The following is a 19497-nucleotide window of genomic DNA, read 5'->3' as shown; positions in this document are numbered from 1 at the left end:
CGCCATGTGAGCCTTCTGCCCAGATATACTATATTTTTGTTGTAATATTTAACATTTAAGCAGGTCTTTTTATTCAATGTGAATGCTACATGCATTGATTTTGTTGTGTTTGCTTTCATTCTCTGAAATTTCATCCATTGTTCGATTCAGTGAAGGTTTCTCTGTAGGTTTTCTGACGCTCTCAATGAATCTTTCACATCTGTATCGTCCGCAAATGTCGCTATTGTTGCTGAACCTACTTTTTGGAGATCAGCTGTATAAATTAGGTATAGTATCGGTCTCAATATACTTCTCTGTGGAGCTCCGGATTTTTTCCGATTCGTTCCTATCGTGCTAATATTTTTTAAACGCTCAAAAACCAATAAAGTCAACAACAATTTGTAAAAAAAATTAACACAGACAGAGCCGCGTCAGAAAACTATAATCTGTCCCTTTGAATAATAATGTTTATTGTGAAAATACTACCTAGAAAGTAGGTGCTTTTGCAGGCAATGTTCTACTTCTATAATATGTATATAAAAAGCTTAGAGAACTTATACTTATTTTATTTATTATTTTATTCATTTATTTAGCTTAATAGCTAATCTTTACATCTAACAAATTTAGTAAACATATATAAAAATATATAAAAAATACATAACAGAAAGAAAAAATAAAAATATACAATAATAAAGTCTTAATATTATAATTTATTTCTATATGTACGAAGGTGTTTTTTTATTCCATTTATGAAACCCGTTATATTTTTGCTATTTCGGATTTCTCTTGGAAGACTATTATATAAATCAAAACCTCCGTACATAATTCCCCTAGCCGTACTCGTTTTCTTATACTTAATTATCTTTAAATTTTCTTTATTTCTAGTATTATATTTATGTACATCTTTATTTCTTATTAAATACTTATTAAAATATTTTGGTAACATATTATTTTCTAACTTATATATAAATACTAAAACATTCATACTCAATATTTCTTGAACATTCAACCATTCTAATCTATCAATCATACTTTTACAATTAGTTAATCTATTTTTATTTAAGATTACTCTCATTGCCCTATTTTGTAATTTTTGCAACATTTGTTTATCTAATTTATTTAACATATTTAATAGTGTTGCACAATAATTAAAATGGGGCAATATTATACTATTGTAAATTATTTTTTTTGTATTTATACTTAATATATTTCTTAATCTAGATAATAAACCTATTTTTCTACTAATTTTTTTTAATATGTAATTACAATGTTCTTTAAAATTTAATTTTGTATCAACAATATATATACTTGCAATACATCAGTATATATGTACATCTCAAACAACTGTAGTTTAGTTCAGATTCATTATTTGAGGTCGGTTTTTATTTTTTTTATATGTACATAAATACTTGTTATGATTTTTTCCAGAGTCAGGCCCCTCAAGAAAAACGGGCCACGAGAACTTGTCCCCTCTCTCTCGGTAGGCCTGACCATGATCATCAGACAGGTTTTTGTTTCAAAAGACATTGATAAAAATTTCATAAGTGCTACAGGATATTTATTATATTAAAAGCAACAACTCATATAGTCGTCTCTTTCGATACTCTATAATTTTTATTTTTTCAAATACGTTTATTTCGATAAATAATATACATAATTTTAGACATATTAATTATATAAAATATATTGCTGGATTATAACCATTTCCATGTTTGCAATTAGTTATTAGCTTTAATTTAATAAAAAAAATATCAAAACGTTTGGCGTTATAATTTAGGAGAAAAACTTATTAAAAAACTTTCCACCTACAACTTTAGCAAAAAAAAAAATTTCAGTACATTTCATTCGATAATTATAATTATTGCTATGTAGTTTTTAGCCTCTAAGCTTTAGCACTTTAAATAGAAGCATAAAATGCCATAGAACTTATTGCTTTAGACTTTAGAGTCTAAAGCAATATGTCTTTTAGGCATTTAGTAGATTAGTGTGATTTTTATTTATATAATATTTTCTGGTATGAAAATGTTTTTTTAATAGTTAGTATTTGAAGGCTTATATGCATTTTTTAAAGATTAATATAAAAAGGTGTATTATATATTATTTTTATAGCTTTGTTTTTAATGATTTGTAACTTAGAAAACATATTATTACTGGTGTTACTTCACACCATTAAAATTAATCTAATTAATTGTTTATATATTGAAATTGTATTTTTTTTTTATTAAATATCGGTCTAAGGGTCGCAATGTTAGCAAACACTTTCAAGCAAAGTTCTAAAATATATTTATTAATTTTAAGCTTAGAGTCTAGGTGTAAGCCCAGATTTTTAACGCTTGTTTTCCATTCGTTTAAGAGAGGTGGTGACAGAGTTTGTCTACGTTTTGTTAAAATATTGGCTTCTATAGGGTGATGTATTGTATAAGTAACATAGTATTTTTAGATAAACTTCATTAAATCAATCAATTGCATAGCTAATCGTTTTGTCAACTTTTTAATTCTATTAGAATAGAAATTTTCAGGTTTCGATGCAAAGAACGTATCTAGTGCTGTTTTAACCTCTTTTTTTCATTTAAATAAATTTGACACAGACATCCCGTGATTTTAAATAAAAAAAGAAAACTATATAAATTTATTGTTATTTAAAAACACAATTTTCCGTCATATGACAAAATTGGAAGAAAACTTTTCAAAAAGGTTCTAAACGACTTTAGATAATTAATACATTTTTGCTCGTATTTTTATTTGCAATTTACCTTTAAATAAAATGAACAGTTAATTAATCTTTTAGCTGGCTAAATATGTTGTATATTAAATGAAAACGAATATTTTGATTCAGTTTGCATCGACCTACTTATGTGAAACTGGTTTTTCAAAGAAAATTGCCATTAAAACATAATATATATATATTACCAATAAATCCAGAGGATGACTTATGGCTTACAATCTTCAATACAGATCAGAACATTTCGGCAAGCACAACCATATAAGTATGCTTCATTAAAAAAAATATGTATATCGAAATGCATTAGTACAATTATGTGTTTTATTCAGACTTCTAACAAGTCCCACAATGTGTTTTACTTGAACTATGTTGACGATTAAAGATCGCGATAAAATTTTTAACAAAATAGTTTACGCACCACTGATTTAGAAGCTTTCGAAACGTATTAGTTGAGTTGAAGGAAGCACGGCTTTGGTTTTAAAAAAGCACTACCCCATTGATAAGATATAGCCAGAACGATTTCCAACCTCTGATAATTACTAGTAGATGTTTATCACTCTTTGTTTTGAAAGTTGGTGAGACAGTCGCATGATACATTCACATCTCAATATAATACTATATAAAATACATATATCTTGCCACCCGAGGTAATTCGGTTCGGAATTGATGACCGGCTTACCGCACATGAGCGATAAAAAGTCGGCGTTTTACCGCTCATATGAAACGGTTTACGGGGCCCGACATTGCCCCCAATTTATACCGTTGCTCTTCTAAAACCCTCCCACCGCTCCCTCTCCCTCTCTGTGGGCGGAGACAGGGGATCCGCCCCGGGCCTGCGCCCTTGTGCCAATTCCCCACTTCGCCTCCGATAGTGCCGCAGTCCGATCGCCTGTCGCATCGTCACTCCGCGGCCAAACTTTGGATTGGCTAGGTACAGGGCCGCAATTGCCACTGGCGCGGTTGACCGCAAAACGGTTAACCGAACTCGGCCGAAAACCTCAGGACGAGGACAATATGACGCCGCAAGTGGGACTCGACTTTAATTAATGTGTTCAGCGGATAATTAATTAATTAATATGATCTCAAAATTGTGTTAAAACTAAACAAAAAAAAAGTGAATATAGAAACTAAAATATATCTAGTGCGATATTGGAGTGCCGTCGCTAATTTATCATATAAAGATGTTGGAGTTTTATCAGCATCTGAATCCGACCCTGCTTCAAGACAACGGATCCAATTCTTGCAATGGAAACACAAGTGAGTTTATCTTTTTTTATAATATAAAATAAGCTTTTCGAAACATGTATCACTGTTTAATGTATATGTTTATATTGTACCCAATTGACCGTCAGCTTTCGTGGTTAAAATATTTATAAAAATTATAATGCCATTAGTATATATAAAAATTGTGTAAAAAATGCCATTAGTATATTGACAATTTTACAGTTTGTCGGTTATATACAATCGGCAATTTAAAACCTTTTATAAATTACGAAATAGATGCATTGGGTTAAAAATAGGGATTGCAATAATACCGAAATTTTCAATACAAGTGTTACCGTGAGATAAAAATGTCAATATTTAAGTAATTGACCATAAAAATAATCGCATGATTCACCATGTTTATTGATGACCAAAACATTAGAATACCCCATCAACTATTATTTCTATATATTCAATATTTTAATTACAAATAATTTAAATTAAGACATTTCCATTAATTATAAAAAATAGTTTGGAAAATTCAGACGCCAAATCTTTTTTCTTTTGCAATAATAAATTTAGGACAACATAGTATTTGATCGACCGCTTCTGAATTTTTTATACCAGGGTCCAAAACAGCAATTTATTCCAAAAAAATATATTACTCAATATTTTTTGTCAGTTATGATTATACGAAAAACCTTATGAGAAATAAGTGCGTAGAAAATTGTAAATCTGTTTGTTAAAAATGCGACATATTATTATAAAAAAACACATTTTTGTAATTGATGATAATGATGATATTTATTTTATATTAATTATTGCATATTTAATTTTAGTTTTAGAATATTGTAATAATATTTATTTTCAAAAGATTTATCTCTCGTATACTTATTTATTTCTACTCATGTTAAAAGTAACATTTATTTAATTTGAGCTATAAATATTCATGAAAATATTATTGTATAACCCTTTTAGTGCCAGATAATTTGGCCTAATATGCGATTTTTTTTAAAAAAAAAATCATTGCTTTGCAATTTTAAATAAATACATATGTATAAAAAAAACTTTTTTTTTACTCTTAATTATGTGAGGTAATAAAAAGCAATTATATTGAATTCTATTGTAGCAATAAATTGATTTTTATTGTTTCAGTCTTTTATATGAAATAAATATTTTTTATCGTATTTCTAAATTGCTTTTTTTGAAAAAAATAACGAAATAGTCGAAATTTCTCTTTTAGTCAAACATTCTTACTTTGCCAAAAATTTCTCTGGAGCTCAGGGCTCAAAGGGTTAATAATTAAAATTGAGCTAAGTCATACATAGCAAGTATAATGAGCTATTTCAGATTATAGAGAATATCTTGTATGTATTTTTAATGCTTGCAAAGTTTCAGGAAATGTGTAAAAAAAATCTTTGACTGGATAATAAATCAGTCAAACTGATATTAAATTTAATTTAAAGACAAAAGTAGATAAGTCTCAAAAAAGTTAATTTTAGAGTTTTTTAAATTAAATGCTTAATATTGCTTATGATAGATTATAGAATGTAATATACATAACATCAATTAAAAAGGAATTATTTCCTTATTGCTTATATTTATGTTTATCAAAATAACATGAATATTATCAACAATAATTTTGATTGGTTTCAAACAGTCAGTACATATTTAAGAATCTGTTAATTTTTATATTACATGTAGTGTTTTAAAATATACAACTTTGTTACCAATTTTGATCAAATGTTGTTATATTCATATATAACGAAAATAAGCTGGATATTAAAGCAAACCAAATATTTATTTATTTATTTTAAAATGACTACGAGGTAAAATCAATCAACGATTACTTACTAATTAGTGAGAAATTATACTGAAATCAAAATCCATAAATCAGTTCATTTCGTGAATTATAAACTATTATTACAGCTTATAATTAATATATGTCACTATGCACAACCAATCTCAATTTTATTTTAATTATTTAATTATGCACAACCAACTCAATTTTATTTTAATTATTTAATTATGCACAACCAATCTCAATTTTATTTTAATATATTAAAAATGTATAATACTAGGGTGCATATGAGATTTTAACCCAGATCTTGTGTATGGTGTATGTTGTTTTAATAACTGCTGCAATTGGAACTTTGCATATCAATAAGTTACTGACCATTTATAATTGTTGCTAAAAAAAATTCTGCAAAACTTATATTATATTATATTCAATCAAAAATGTTTATTTCTATTTTAATGCCACAAAATCTATTTTATTTTTAAAGACATTGCCTTCGAATATCTCTTGCTATGTTTTTTTAATCCATTAGCTTAAAATGTTGGAAGTATTGATTCAAAATATTCTGATAGGAGCAAGGTCTGGAAAATACAGTGAACGAGAAAAAACTTTCTTGATTTTATCGCTAATCTACTTTTATTGACAACAGAAGCTATTACTAGCTTATTTTTTTTACTGCCTTGTGAAAACGATCTAGTTTATCAAAATATGTTTGTCCAAGCTTAAAAATATCGCAATGCATAGTCCTTTTTCAATTTCACCATACACACAAAATCTTTTTTATTTAATTATCTTCAACAATTACAGATATCTAATAAATCATTTACTACTTCACAAATTTAAAAAATAAATTCATATAACATGCAATTTTGTATGAATTGATATTTTGGTAAAAATTCTGCAATCGTAAATTTTGAGAAACATTTTTTTTTAATATCGGAATTTATAGTCCAGATGTGCACTATCATATATAACAAATAAAAACATACTCAGGTATTACCAGGCAAAGCACAGCTGGTTGTTGAGACTTAAATTTTAATTAAAACGACATACGTTTTGTGATTATCTAATAGTTTTTTAATATGAAGTTATGAGTTTTTATTTTATAAGTACAATTTGATTATCTTGATTGAATTAAATTTAGATAAGCAATTATTTAACCCTTTGGACGCGTGAATCAAAAATAAATATAAAATTGTTTTTTTTTTAAAATGCAAATTTTACCTTGATACTGTGTTTAAATGTTCTGATTTTTCAATTTTTATTTATTTAAAATGATATTTTATGTTTATTCACAAAAAAAAGTTTTTTCTTAAAAACATTTTTTTTACTGACTTGCGTAAAGAGATAAAAAAATCAATTAAGCGACTGTAGTCGACTATCGCGTCCAAAGGGTTTTAATTAAACAAAAAAAAATGTATGGTAGACTAAAAAATTGTAGTTAATTTTCAACATAAAAAATGTTTTTTAGCAATATTATTATTTAGTATTCGCTGAAAGACGAAGCATTGAAATTCTTTGTCAATATAATGTTAACTTGTTTATATTAAACGCAAAATCGTTAAAAGATTAAACTACCGTGGCAATAAAAAGCTGATACGTTTATAACTTTATATTGCATAATTTAATGTAGCGGAAGAGACAAAACCAAACTATTAAAACTATATTAAAGCTATAATCAGAGTTTCCAAATCGGGTAATAACCGAATACAGGGCTCCGGGTAGCCGCGTGTTTTTAAAGAAACAGATAACCGGATAATTTTAGCGGGTACCCGGTTCATTTCATATCAATATAATGTTTCATTTTTTAAAATTAAACATTTATAGTCACACGATTTTTTCACTTTTTTTCTATTTTGCAAAACCGATTTAGAGATTAGTTAAACCCTTCCAGGCAACGATATTCGATGCTTCCAAGAAGTCCGTTAAAATAACAGCTGCATACAGAGTAGGTAGTGATTAGGGCATCCAAATACCCGGCCGAATTCATTACCCGGTTATACGGGTATTTCCCGAGAAAGAACCGGGTACCCGGTTCGGTTCCGGGTAATTTTTGTAAGCTGTTAAGAGTCCAATTTTTATTATATTTGAATATTTGATTAAATATGCCGTGATATATTTAATTTTACTTTAATAATTATTATTATTTAAAAAAAAAATAAGGTATTGAAATAAAATCAATATATTATGTAATTATTAATACTTTACTCAATCGAAATATTTTTACATTCCATCGGTAGGTACATATATACATATACTTACATACTATTACATACATGTGTAACAGTACAAAACCGAAATATTTATTTTAACACATATTTGGCAATAATAATACAAATTGCACATGAAAAATACTGAGGAAATAAATTTTATTAAAATTACAAAAAAAAATTAGATGATTGTATTTATTATATGTATTATATGTAGGTAGAGAAACAAAGTTTTATTGATGTTCTTTTTGTAAAAAGTTATATTTTAAAAACACTAACGAATCTAATGTGTTATATTTTCACCCTACAACGCATTAAAATTTATTTTTATTTACAACTGCATCCTTTCAAAATAATTCTTATCTATGCATTCGCTTATCTCGAAATCTATAGGTCGCTAAGTGCTGTCCCTTTTTTGTCGTTCAAAGACGTTTGTCGTTTAAGAACGCCGATTCGGCTCTTCCATTTAATTTGAAATAATGGAAAAAAGTATTTAAGTGAAATTAACCGGATACCCGTCAAACATTACCCGGTTTTCGGTTCCATGAAAAACATGGCGGGTAATCGGGTACCCGGTTCCTGTGCTGCCCGGCTCGAATGCTCTAGTAGTGATAAGCGGGGTATCGATTATGATTAAAATTCAATATAATTCAAGATAAAATTCAAAATCAAAGATATATATTATTCGTAAATTTTAACTCCAGCTCAATATTTAATAGTTGTCAAAAATTACCCGGAAACGAACCGGGTACCCGGTTCTTTTCTGGGTAATTCATTTGGGCGGATATTTGGATGCCCTAGCTAGAATCATTCAAAATCATTTTCATAAAAAAGTTTTAGCGTAGTAAGTAAATATTTGCCGTATGCTTTTCTCTGTAATTTGAAGCATGACTCATCTTTCGTTATTCAGTCTAATTGGCCAAGGAAGTTCTTGAGGTTTTCTTATTTTATTTGTTAGTATTATGTGGTTCCACGACCCGATCCACAACAATGTTTCTTTAGTTTACGCGATTTAATCAGCTATGTATATTAAATATATTTTGTAGCTAGAAGACTTCACTCTGTAGCACATTAGAGATGCGTGTTTTGTCATATCTGTATTAGTGCATATCCAGAATCCACATTACCCAAAATATACAATGGCTGAATTTTCACCAAAAAAACAATTTATACAAAATTGAATACCATATAGATAAATACTGTCACTAAAAACCTTTGTAAAGTGGCAGGTGATTCATTAGATATCAGTGAATATCAAAGATGGTTCAAAAGAATAATAATCAAGAATAGTCCTGGATGTGCGAGACCAGCAAATATTATCTCCTGGCTGCAGAATGTGGAGCAAATCCCACTCAAACATTTAAAAAATAGGGAAGGCTTGGAAGTTTATGATTTCCACACGAATTGAGCAAAGAAAACCTTTCAGCGCGTATCTGCATATTTCAAGAGCGGCTGGATCTTGAATCTGCGTCGCCTTTTCTCGATAATTAAAAATTAAAAAATGACGTTATGCAACAACAATCATCGTAAAAGACAGTATCAAAAAAGCAAGTATAGAAACCTACAATATAAAAATAATATATTATATTTATGGTGGTATTGCAAAGGAATTGTGGATTACAAAACTCTTAAACTTTGCCAAACAATAACAGCAACTTATATTACGATCAGCTGGATCTTTGCAAGAGTAAGTAAAAAAAAGTCGAACAGTTGTACAATACGACAATGCCTGTTTGCTTTTCTATAAAATCAAGGAACTTTGCTAGAAAGTTTTATCTCATTCACCTCATTCTCCAGACCGTGCTCTCTCCGAATACCATTTATTTCGATCGATACAATTTTCAATGGAATTTAAAAATGTCTGAAAGCGATAAGATATTTTATCTTAAGAAAGAAAGTTTATTCTAAATCATTAAAATAAATACAAGACATTTTTTATGTTAATAAAAAAACGACATTAATTTCGGCATTACCTCACCTCTCTTATGTGTAACATATACATATTATAGTAGATAGATAAGGATGCGATATTGATCAGATATGAGGGAACCTGAAAATCGATATTTCAGGAGTGGAATGTTATCTCGTTGCCTTAGTAATTGAAATGTGTCGCTTATAAAATTTTATTTATACAATTGTTATAATTTATAGACTACATAGATTAAAGAGAATTGTCATTGTATTATATCAATTAAAGTAAGGGTGTATAATCTTTTGACTTTTCTATGCCACATTTTTATTTATCTATGTAACGTTTATTACAATAGGATAATTAATTTTACAAAAATACATGTTACTTGCTTACAACCATTTTCATATAGACAATTTTGCTATTGGCTGCAAAAGTAATATCAAATAAAACGTTGATAGTAACAGTTTAAGTAAAAGAAAGAAATGGGGTTAAGTGCCTATTTAAGTACATATATCTGAATACCAGAAATTATTGATATTTGGTCTTCAGCTTCTAAATCAATATGCACTTTGGAATTACATGTGTGCTTATATTCTAATTTATGAATGTTTTTATCATAGTCCGATACACAAGATAATTGGAAATAGTTTTTTTCTGGAATGAAAACAGCAATGTTCTTTGATTGTTAGTATTTAAATATTTTTTTTAATTAGTTAAAAATGTATTTTATATTATTTTTATAGCTTTATTTTAGATGATTTTAAATTAAAAAAATATTATTAGTGATGTTAATCCACATCGGACATGCAACAAGTATATCAGGAAATATCTGTTTTAAATGGGCTAAATCTGTTGGAATATTAACTTTTAACTTGTGCAAACTTTTTTATGCATAGCTCTGATTCAACTTAGTTATCAACTAAAAAAGAACGACCATGACTTTTTTTATATTCAAGTCTGTCGTTCAATAACGCATTTTTTAATAGTATCTGCACTAAAAGTATTGCTGCCGGCTTAGAACCAGAATATAGCATGATACAATTATTATAATGAAAGCTCAAATTTAATATTAAAAACTATAATTATTTTCTCATTAACCTTATATTTGATACCTACCTATATCTGACAATGTCTTATCGATTCATTAACTCTTCTAAAATAATAAAAAAAATACTCTTGCCTTGCAATAAATACTTCTTTCATCTCCTTCAGTCTATATTGGCTCACCCTTGCAACTCAATAATTTGTCTTTTAGTCACACATTTGTATGTCATTCGAGGGGCATATGTCTTACAAATTGGTGTAGTATAAAAATAGTATATTATTCGTTGTTATCGCGCTCGTAAAGATGTCGCCGCGCCGATTTCGACGCGACATCCCTTTAAATAAATGAACGTGATATTAATGCGAGGGCGGGTGTCGTCTTAATATAAATTCAATTCTGCACCTAATTAGGTGCGATTATATTTCGGGGCAGTGAAATGTTTACTGATTCAAAGCACTTAAGGTATGTAGGTATTGATTGATACGTTTGATCATTACAAAAAAATGTGACTCAAAATAATAATACTCGTCATCTTTATCAAGACATACAGGTCGGTGTAAAACTGATTATGCACCAAAGCTTTAAAATGGATAGTGTCATTCAAATTCTCATTAAATCTGCCTTATTTATTAGGGGCCAATAAATTAAACCATCGCCATTTCCAGAAGCTTCTTAAATGTATGGATGCTGATTATGGAAACAATATTTACTTTTTAAAAATAGCATGGCAAAGTCAAAGTAAATTGCCTCACCTCCCCCCCCCCCGCAATAACGCCGCTGCCTATCTTCTCAGAAAAAAAGTATCGCTCGCTTTACAGACACGCCTTATTCGTGTCATAGCTCTTTGAAAAAAAAATTAGAACAAATATTTTTGACGAACCCCTTGCAATACTTAAATGGAACCAGACATCAGATTTATATGTGTATATATACATATCTCACTAGCTTTATGTTGCTTTGAGGTTTGTTTTTCGAATTAGAAAGACTTTTTCCAACGACACAGTGGAGTATTTGCCCGATCTAGGCGGCCAAAATTATTTATCCACTTTAGTTGATTCCATAAGTGCTCTTTGTCAAATATATAATATTATAAGTGTTAAAAAATACATTATAGAAAAAAAAAATTTTTTTTAAAAATACTTGAAAAAAATTTTTTTTTTTAAAAATACTTTAAAAAAAATTATGTTTTATGAAATAATTGAATGAAACTTTATTTTATTAGGTATTTAAAGTATTTCTGAAATTGTAGGCCCGAGGAAGAGGAATTCCGTGTTGAACGATCGTGCGAATTTCGCCGCGTCAAGTGTTAAAAATAAAAAATAAATTGTATATGTCACAAAGTTTGATATTTGCTGTTTTTTTAACAAGAAAAAGTATTTGACTAGTATTTTATCATACTCGGTATCGTTTTCATTTTTAACTATGTGTATATATGCTGATTCTTAACAAATTATTATTTTATTTTATTAGTACGCGATCCACAATTTGAGGTTTACTGATTTTACCATGGTGATCATATTATTAAAAAATAACAATCATTATGAAACTGTATTTTAAATTAGACGTTAATGCGTCACCTAATTAAAAAGTCCTAACTTTCGCGACTAAGCCCCGTCCCATTTTTAAGAATAATGGTATGCAATATGTTAAAAACCGCTAAAATCCGCAGCTAATTTTACATGTATCATAAAGAAAAAGACTTAAACTTTATATTGTATATAAAATCTACATTAAAAAGTGGCGATAAATATAACTAATGAACTCAAAATTTAAAAAAAAAATTGGAAAAAGTACTAAAAAATGGTACTTATTCAAAACAATATTGTGTGTTTAATATAACAGCAACTGCAACAAAAAGCTATGAAACGTAGAAAAACTTACTTGCTTTATCACAATCAATGGTTTGGATTTTTAACTGTACTCAAATAAAATAATAATAATTGTCCAATGTACGAGTATGCAATCGGCGCCTAATCGGCGGTGGGGGCGCTAGCGTGGGAATTGTTGATTATTATGCGCAAAATTATCAGCTTTACAGAGCAACTTTTCTTTATTACCTGCGCTTAAATTTTCATAATCGACTTTTGGCCGCCCAGATTGAGCAAATACCCCACCGTGCGACAGACAATTTGACAGCTGACAGCGACTTGTGCTCAGTTTGGTTTGCCATTTCGCCATGACTTACGCCAGAACAAAGCTTGCAAACTGTGTAAATTTATTTCGAAAATCATGGCTTCATATTAACTGTTTATTTTTTGAACACATTTATAGAAAATAAGTTATAAATTGCCATCTCTTTTTCAATTATGATTAATGATGAAATTGGTAGCTCTCAAACTGACTTTGTTAACGCAAATAATGTATAGTAACTGTGAATATCGTATCGTAATGATGACGTATATTGTATTATTTTGGTACATACATAATGTCATCGCATAATAAAGTTAATGTATTCTAATTCTTAACTTTAAAAGCACGGCATTTAAAATCATAATGGCAAGAAGAATATCCACGGGTAATAAAATGAGAATAAAATATCGCAAAAGCGTTACACGGAGCACTGAAGACGCTGTCGAATTATAACTATGTAATGTTACAGCAGAATGCGAAGCAATAAGAACACCACATATCTACCAACTCATATCTACGAACTCATTAATTCGACGGCTGGCCGTTTGCAATGTAACGCAGAGTTAAATTAGAGTCCGGATTAAAATAAGTAGTGGTCTGGATTTAGCCCACAGGCTGTAATTTGCCGACCCCTGCTCTACAACAATCCAAAGAGATAAAACAATGGCGTTCTTCAAATATATCTACCGCTTAACCAAAGACAAAGGCCAAAAAAAATTACTGGAATTTTCGTGAGTCATTCATTGTGAAATATGTACATATAATATAATATTAATATTGTAATAAAATGTATTATATTATTAATAATATAAATATAATGACATTATGCACTTTGTTAAAAACAGAATCAACGCTATAAAACAAAGCCGTTGCTTTTTAATTGGAAAATATTTTTTCACGTGGAAAAAAATCACAGCAATCAGTGCGAACAACATACAATGTAAAATGAAATACTTGTTTCGAACTATGAAACAGAGGATGAAAGCCAATCAAAAATGTAAAGTTCGAATATTTCACAACATTTTACACAAAGCTAATTGAAAATTCATTACCTATGCAGCTTACAGAGGGGCTTTTGAGTTTTTTGTTTTCAATATTTTTGTTGAGTTTTAATGAAAGGTAGACTGAGAGGGAACACTGAAACGTGATATAACGTTTAATGAAACGGCCCGACTCTGTGGAGTATTTGTATAGGTCATTTTATCCCTGTAAATTTGTGAAAATACCTTTGCAATACTTTGTATTAGAATTGAATCGTACATGTTATTGTCGTGTCAATTTGGTTGCATTTTTCTTCAAGTCGTAGGTACTTGCGGTCTCTTGCGAATTCTTAACAACAGAAGATGAAGCCAAAGTCAGAGAACATTTGGTTCGGATTTGGTACTTCGTTATATATACTTTGTAGACTTTGGGACCGCTGTATCACCACCATGTTCGTTGGTAGGGATCAGAAGATCGCTAGCATTACTCGCGAAACTTCAGGCGTGCTTGTGTTGTTTATGCGGTTCTCTAAGCTTATGTATTATGAGTCGTAACAAAATGAATGAAAAACACGAGTATTACTATATAAAATAAATAAGCATCTCATGTACCGCTAAAATAACATATTTAATAAACCTAATTTGAGTTTTTCTAACTAACAGATTAAAATACTTTTGAGACATCGAAAATATTAAAAATAAATAATATTTTTATTTGAGAATTTGCTATACAGTTTATTGCATAAAAATATAAGTTTACTGACATACAATAAAAATGCAGGTGGCAGTGTCAAGTGAAAAAGAGTCTGTAGGTGTAAAATATGTGCGTCTCTCTAGTTTTTAGTTTCTAGAGTCAGCTGTCAAGTGAGTGTGTCTTTTATACTCTCCTTCGAACAAATTGGAAAGAATGCTCAATTAGGACCAATAACATTATTGTTTAAATCCATCTCCTGTACCTCCTTTGTTAAAGCGAAAATATTTCGAGGTGCCATTTGTGGGTGATAATTCAATATTAACAATACTGTTCGATACGTTTCACAAATCACATAAAGCTTGATTGTATTATGTAATTGACGATAATGGCTTTTGAAACTCTGCGTGATTGTTAGAAAATTCTTGGATGTTCCGAAATACCGATTTCACTTGTATTTTGTTTTGCTACGCTCCTTTGTTGTTTTTTTATTTTTAGGAGGCCATTGTAATATGATAAATTATAACATAAAATGTAAAGATGTTTGTTCTTAAATATTTATATTGTATATTGTTTTGATACTTGTTTTTAATAAATCTTACGTTGTAACGTGACGGGCGTAAGCCCAATGCGTTACAACGGGGAAATCTTTAATAACTGAGTCAATCAGGTATAATAAATACTTATAAGTAAATATTAACCACCAGACTGAAAGTCTGGGAATCGGTGACATCTATATTAATAATTATAAATTAATATGTGTAATATAATTTATAACCAATAGATGTCACTGCAGCTAGGGCCGGTTTTTATAAATAAAAATTCGAGTGCCGCTGCTGGAGCTCGAACCCGCAACCTCAACGGACTACGCTATTCCGTCCTTAATTATTATTATATTTAATACCAAAGCCTTTTAATATTTTCTATGTACAATGTATACACAATAGTTTCATTAGCCGAAATAAAGCGAAAACTTACATAATTTAATTTTAAAATTTTTTTCAAAACAAGTTATTTAAAATCCGACAAATCTATTTTGCTGAATATTATTGTTGTATTATTCTCTATTTTATTAATTATACATATTCATATTTATGAACGAAAAACGATTAAAATAATTTATAAATTATTTTATCCAAGTTTAAAACCATTATTAAAATATTTATAATTATTATATGATAAATTTTATTTTATTAATTCTACGATTTTTAATCGTATGAATTTGTTGTACAAGACTTTAAGAGTGGCTGATTTTCGGTTCTAAAGATTAATAATACTGCACGCCTGAAACTCAGCGCTACTCATACGCCATCGAAATGAATGCTCAAGCATATAGTTTCATATATGTCGTACACGCACCCCCATGATGACTATAGCACCAAAAAGCTACTCGTAATGCTTTGTATGTAGAACTTTGCTGGTTGTACTAAAAATATATTGATTGTTAATAATTTATTTCAGGTACTGTAAAAAGAGAAAGAGGCTGCGAATGTTGCGGTGGATGTGGACGCAGCATCCATGATCGTTATCTTCTCCGCGTTGGTGAGCTCTCTTGGCATGAACGCTGTTTGGCTTGCGTCGCATGTGGAGTACCCCTAGCTCGAACCTGCTACACTAGAAATGACAAGGTCTATTGCAAAGCCGACTATGACAGGTAAACATAAAAAATAATAATATCATGTTTTGCTGCGACTATTATATCATTATCATTATATTATTTCATCGTACAAAAGCGCATAAGATATCATCTTAGCAACGCGATACTATAAATACTCCCATAATTCCTTAACCTAGAATTAAGCGATCATTGATTTTTCTTCTCCACTAGAATATTCGGCGTCAAATGCACACGATGTGGTGATAGACTGCTACCGCAAGAATTGGTGATGAGAGCCCAACACCACGTATTTCACCTGCCGTGTTTTGTTTGTGTTGTATGTTGCCAACCGCTGCAGAAAGGTGAACAGTTTGTCATGCGAGCAGGTCAGCTATTCTGCCGCCAAGATTTTGAAAAGGAAATGTTTCTATTGCAGCAGGTCGATGATGATATGATTATAGATGAAACAGGCCGACCTAGAGACGGTAGAAGGGGGCCTAAAAGGCCAAGAACCATATTGACCTCAGCGCAAAGGCGGCAATTCAAGGCTTCGTTTGAAGTCAGCCCCAAGCCGTGTAGAAAGGTTAGGGAGGCTCTGGCGAAAGACACGGGCTTGAGTGTGAGGGTTGTGCAGGTTTGGTTTCAAAACCAGAGGGCTAAAATGAAAAAGATACAGAGAAAGGCCAAGCAAGATGGGGACAAAGGCTCGGAGAAGGACAAAGACAAAGACGAAAAGATCATCAAGCAGGAGTCACCTTCCAGCGAACACGGGCACTACTTAGGATTGGATTCTTCGTTTTCGTCGTCGTCGCAGCCTCTCAATCCCAACCTGCCATATTCACCTGAAGGTAATATTTCATTAAACCACTTATTGTTGCACTTATAAAGGGAAAATTTATTTATAAGTATATTAGAAAACCAAGATATAATTATTGTTGAAAATATCAAATAATTTTAAGAATAATATTTGTATGAATTAAAAAAAGAATACAGTATATAAGTTATATGTCATATTTCACAAGCTTCTACTCGGCTTCACTTCCTCTACCAGCACAATAATATTGCGACATAACGCTCATGCGAGATGTATTCATCTCTCAAGTAAATTCCTTCTATAGTGATCCATTCATTGAATTAAAAAGACAAATAACTAGGAATAAGTATTTTCTCATATTTAAATGCATCCGTAAAATTAATTTCATTACTTGAAAGACGAAAACTAATTATTGTTGTTTTACAGAATATCACGGACACTCAGGCGAGAGTTTCTGCAGCTCAGATATTTCGTTGGATGGCAGCAACTTCGATCAAATCGACGAAGGGACCTCGGACACCCTGTCTCTTCAGAATCTTGACATCCAAAACCACCAACCAGTTCAGCATGGCTCCCTCCTGCACGAGCCGATGGCCTTAACTTCAGGTTCCATCATAAATCCAATCGACAAGTTATACCTGATGCAGAATTCTTACTTTAATTCTGAAAATTAAAAACCGTGTCAAAAGGGGAGAATTTAAACTTGTTATTATTGGCAACACTGTACATATTGCATAGGCGGCGCATTTAAAACATATGGAAACGTTTATGTTGTGATATTTCGAGTTAAAATGTATTTTTGATTAAAAAAATAGTTTCCATATTTTTGGCGCTTAAAGCATCAAGTCCCTGATACTATTTAATATATAATATAAAACAAAATGGCTGTGAAGTGAGAGCAAAAAATATAAATTTACAAAAATGGGTCTTGTGCAAAAAATATTGATAGTCATGAGCTAATTAAAAATATATACATTCACATAATTTACCTTTTTAATATTTATTTAATTATCTATTTATACCCCACGATTTTTTTGTGATTTTTGATCATAATATAATGTATGCGAATATTTTTTATTAATGTCGAAGATACATACATATATACTAATATTGTGTATAGTATTTTAATAAAATTGCGAAAATTATCGAAAATTCTGTATAAGACATATAGAAGTTACATATGCTATATAAAATAAAACATATGTTATATATAATATGAGACTGACTTAAAATTTATACGTATTAACTGTGTTTTATATTTCTGGTATTCGAAATAAAGTATTGTAGAAATGTTTTATTTACTTTATGTGGGGTATTGACATATTTTATAGAAAAATATTAAATCATAAATCAATACTTTAATTTTGTATAATTTGTTTAATATATACATTCAAATAGTACGTATATATTTTCATAAAAATCTTATGAGACGCACTCCCCTTCTTTGAATTTTCGCGTGCAGTTGGCACGCCTGAAAACTGAATAAATATTGCCATATTGAATAATGTTTTTATAAATCATTATAATTGTATTGCTTTTTTATATGTATGATATATTTATAAATTTTACAACTCAGTATAATCACATAGAGATGTTAGAGTCAATTTTAGTAATTTATTATTAAAAATATATAAATATGCATTTAGTTTGTGTGCAAGGCCGCTACAACAAAATTATATTTTATTAATTTTATATTATAAACATTATTAATTATGTGAATTGACATTGGATAGTGGCGGCCCTGTTCATATTCCACCTGATTAGTGCAAATCATGTACATAAATATTAAATAAAATACAGCTTTTTCGATTAAATCGTATGCATAATGTATTATATAAATAAAATAGTGCGTGTAAATTCGATTAATTAGGAAAAATGCTTAAGCAGTAAAAAGCAGAATCTGATAATATATTACATTATGTCTCGTTTTTGATAGTTGTTTTTACTGAAACGATACATGTTATTGATTGTAATTAAACATAATATATTTAAATTGAACATATAAAAAAGATATGGTAAGAATTGTGGTTAAAATTTATGTTTTTACATTATATAGCATTTTTATTGTGTCTTCGTTATGATAAGTCTAATGTTTAAAATAATATTTTATTTTAATGTATATAAATTAATAGTAAAACGTGATGTTATTCATAAGTAATTGTAAAAAATTGATTATTGATGTTTACAATAAAATATACGAAGAAATTCTTTTGGTTTTGATATATTATCCTGATAGTAACATTTAGATGTATATTATAGAGTTAAAAATGTATTTAAATATGAAAATATGGAGCTAATGTGGATAATAAAATGTTCGACTGAACTTGTTTATTCCAAGTAGGAAGTGAAGTGGTAGTTCTGGATGAAGGGGTGAAAATTATTTGGTACGGCAGTATTTTAGCTTATATACTATTGA

The 19497-nt window shown here is 29.4% G+C and overlaps 1 protein-coding gene across 1 annotated transcript; it reads left to right on the top strand.

The window, feature by feature from the left end:
• Positions 1-3882: 3882 nt before the first annotated feature.
• Positions 3883-18166, top strand: LOC148234623 (LIM homeobox transcription factor 1-beta-like). Its single transcript, XM_088185949.1, has 4 exons — positions 3883-3958; positions 16132-16324; positions 16499-17115; positions 17508-18166. The coding sequence occupies exons 1-4, from the start codon at positions 3883-3885 to the stop codon at positions 17753-17755; spliced, it is 1134 nt and encodes a 377-aa protein (XP_088042075.1). The 3' UTR covers positions 17756-18166.
• The last annotated feature ends 1331 nt before the right edge of the window (positions 18167-19497 follow it).

The sequence above is a fragment of the Plectrocnemia conspersa genome, unplaced genomic scaffold (assembly GCF_051122295.1).
Source record: "Plectrocnemia conspersa isolate PC_06_02 unplaced genomic scaffold, ASM5112229v1 ptg000005l, whole genome shotgun sequence".
Classification (NCBI taxonomy): Eukaryota; Metazoa; Arthropoda; class Insecta; order Trichoptera; family Polycentropodidae; genus Plectrocnemia; species Plectrocnemia conspersa.
This window is presented reverse-complemented; position numbering and strand designations above follow the sequence as displayed.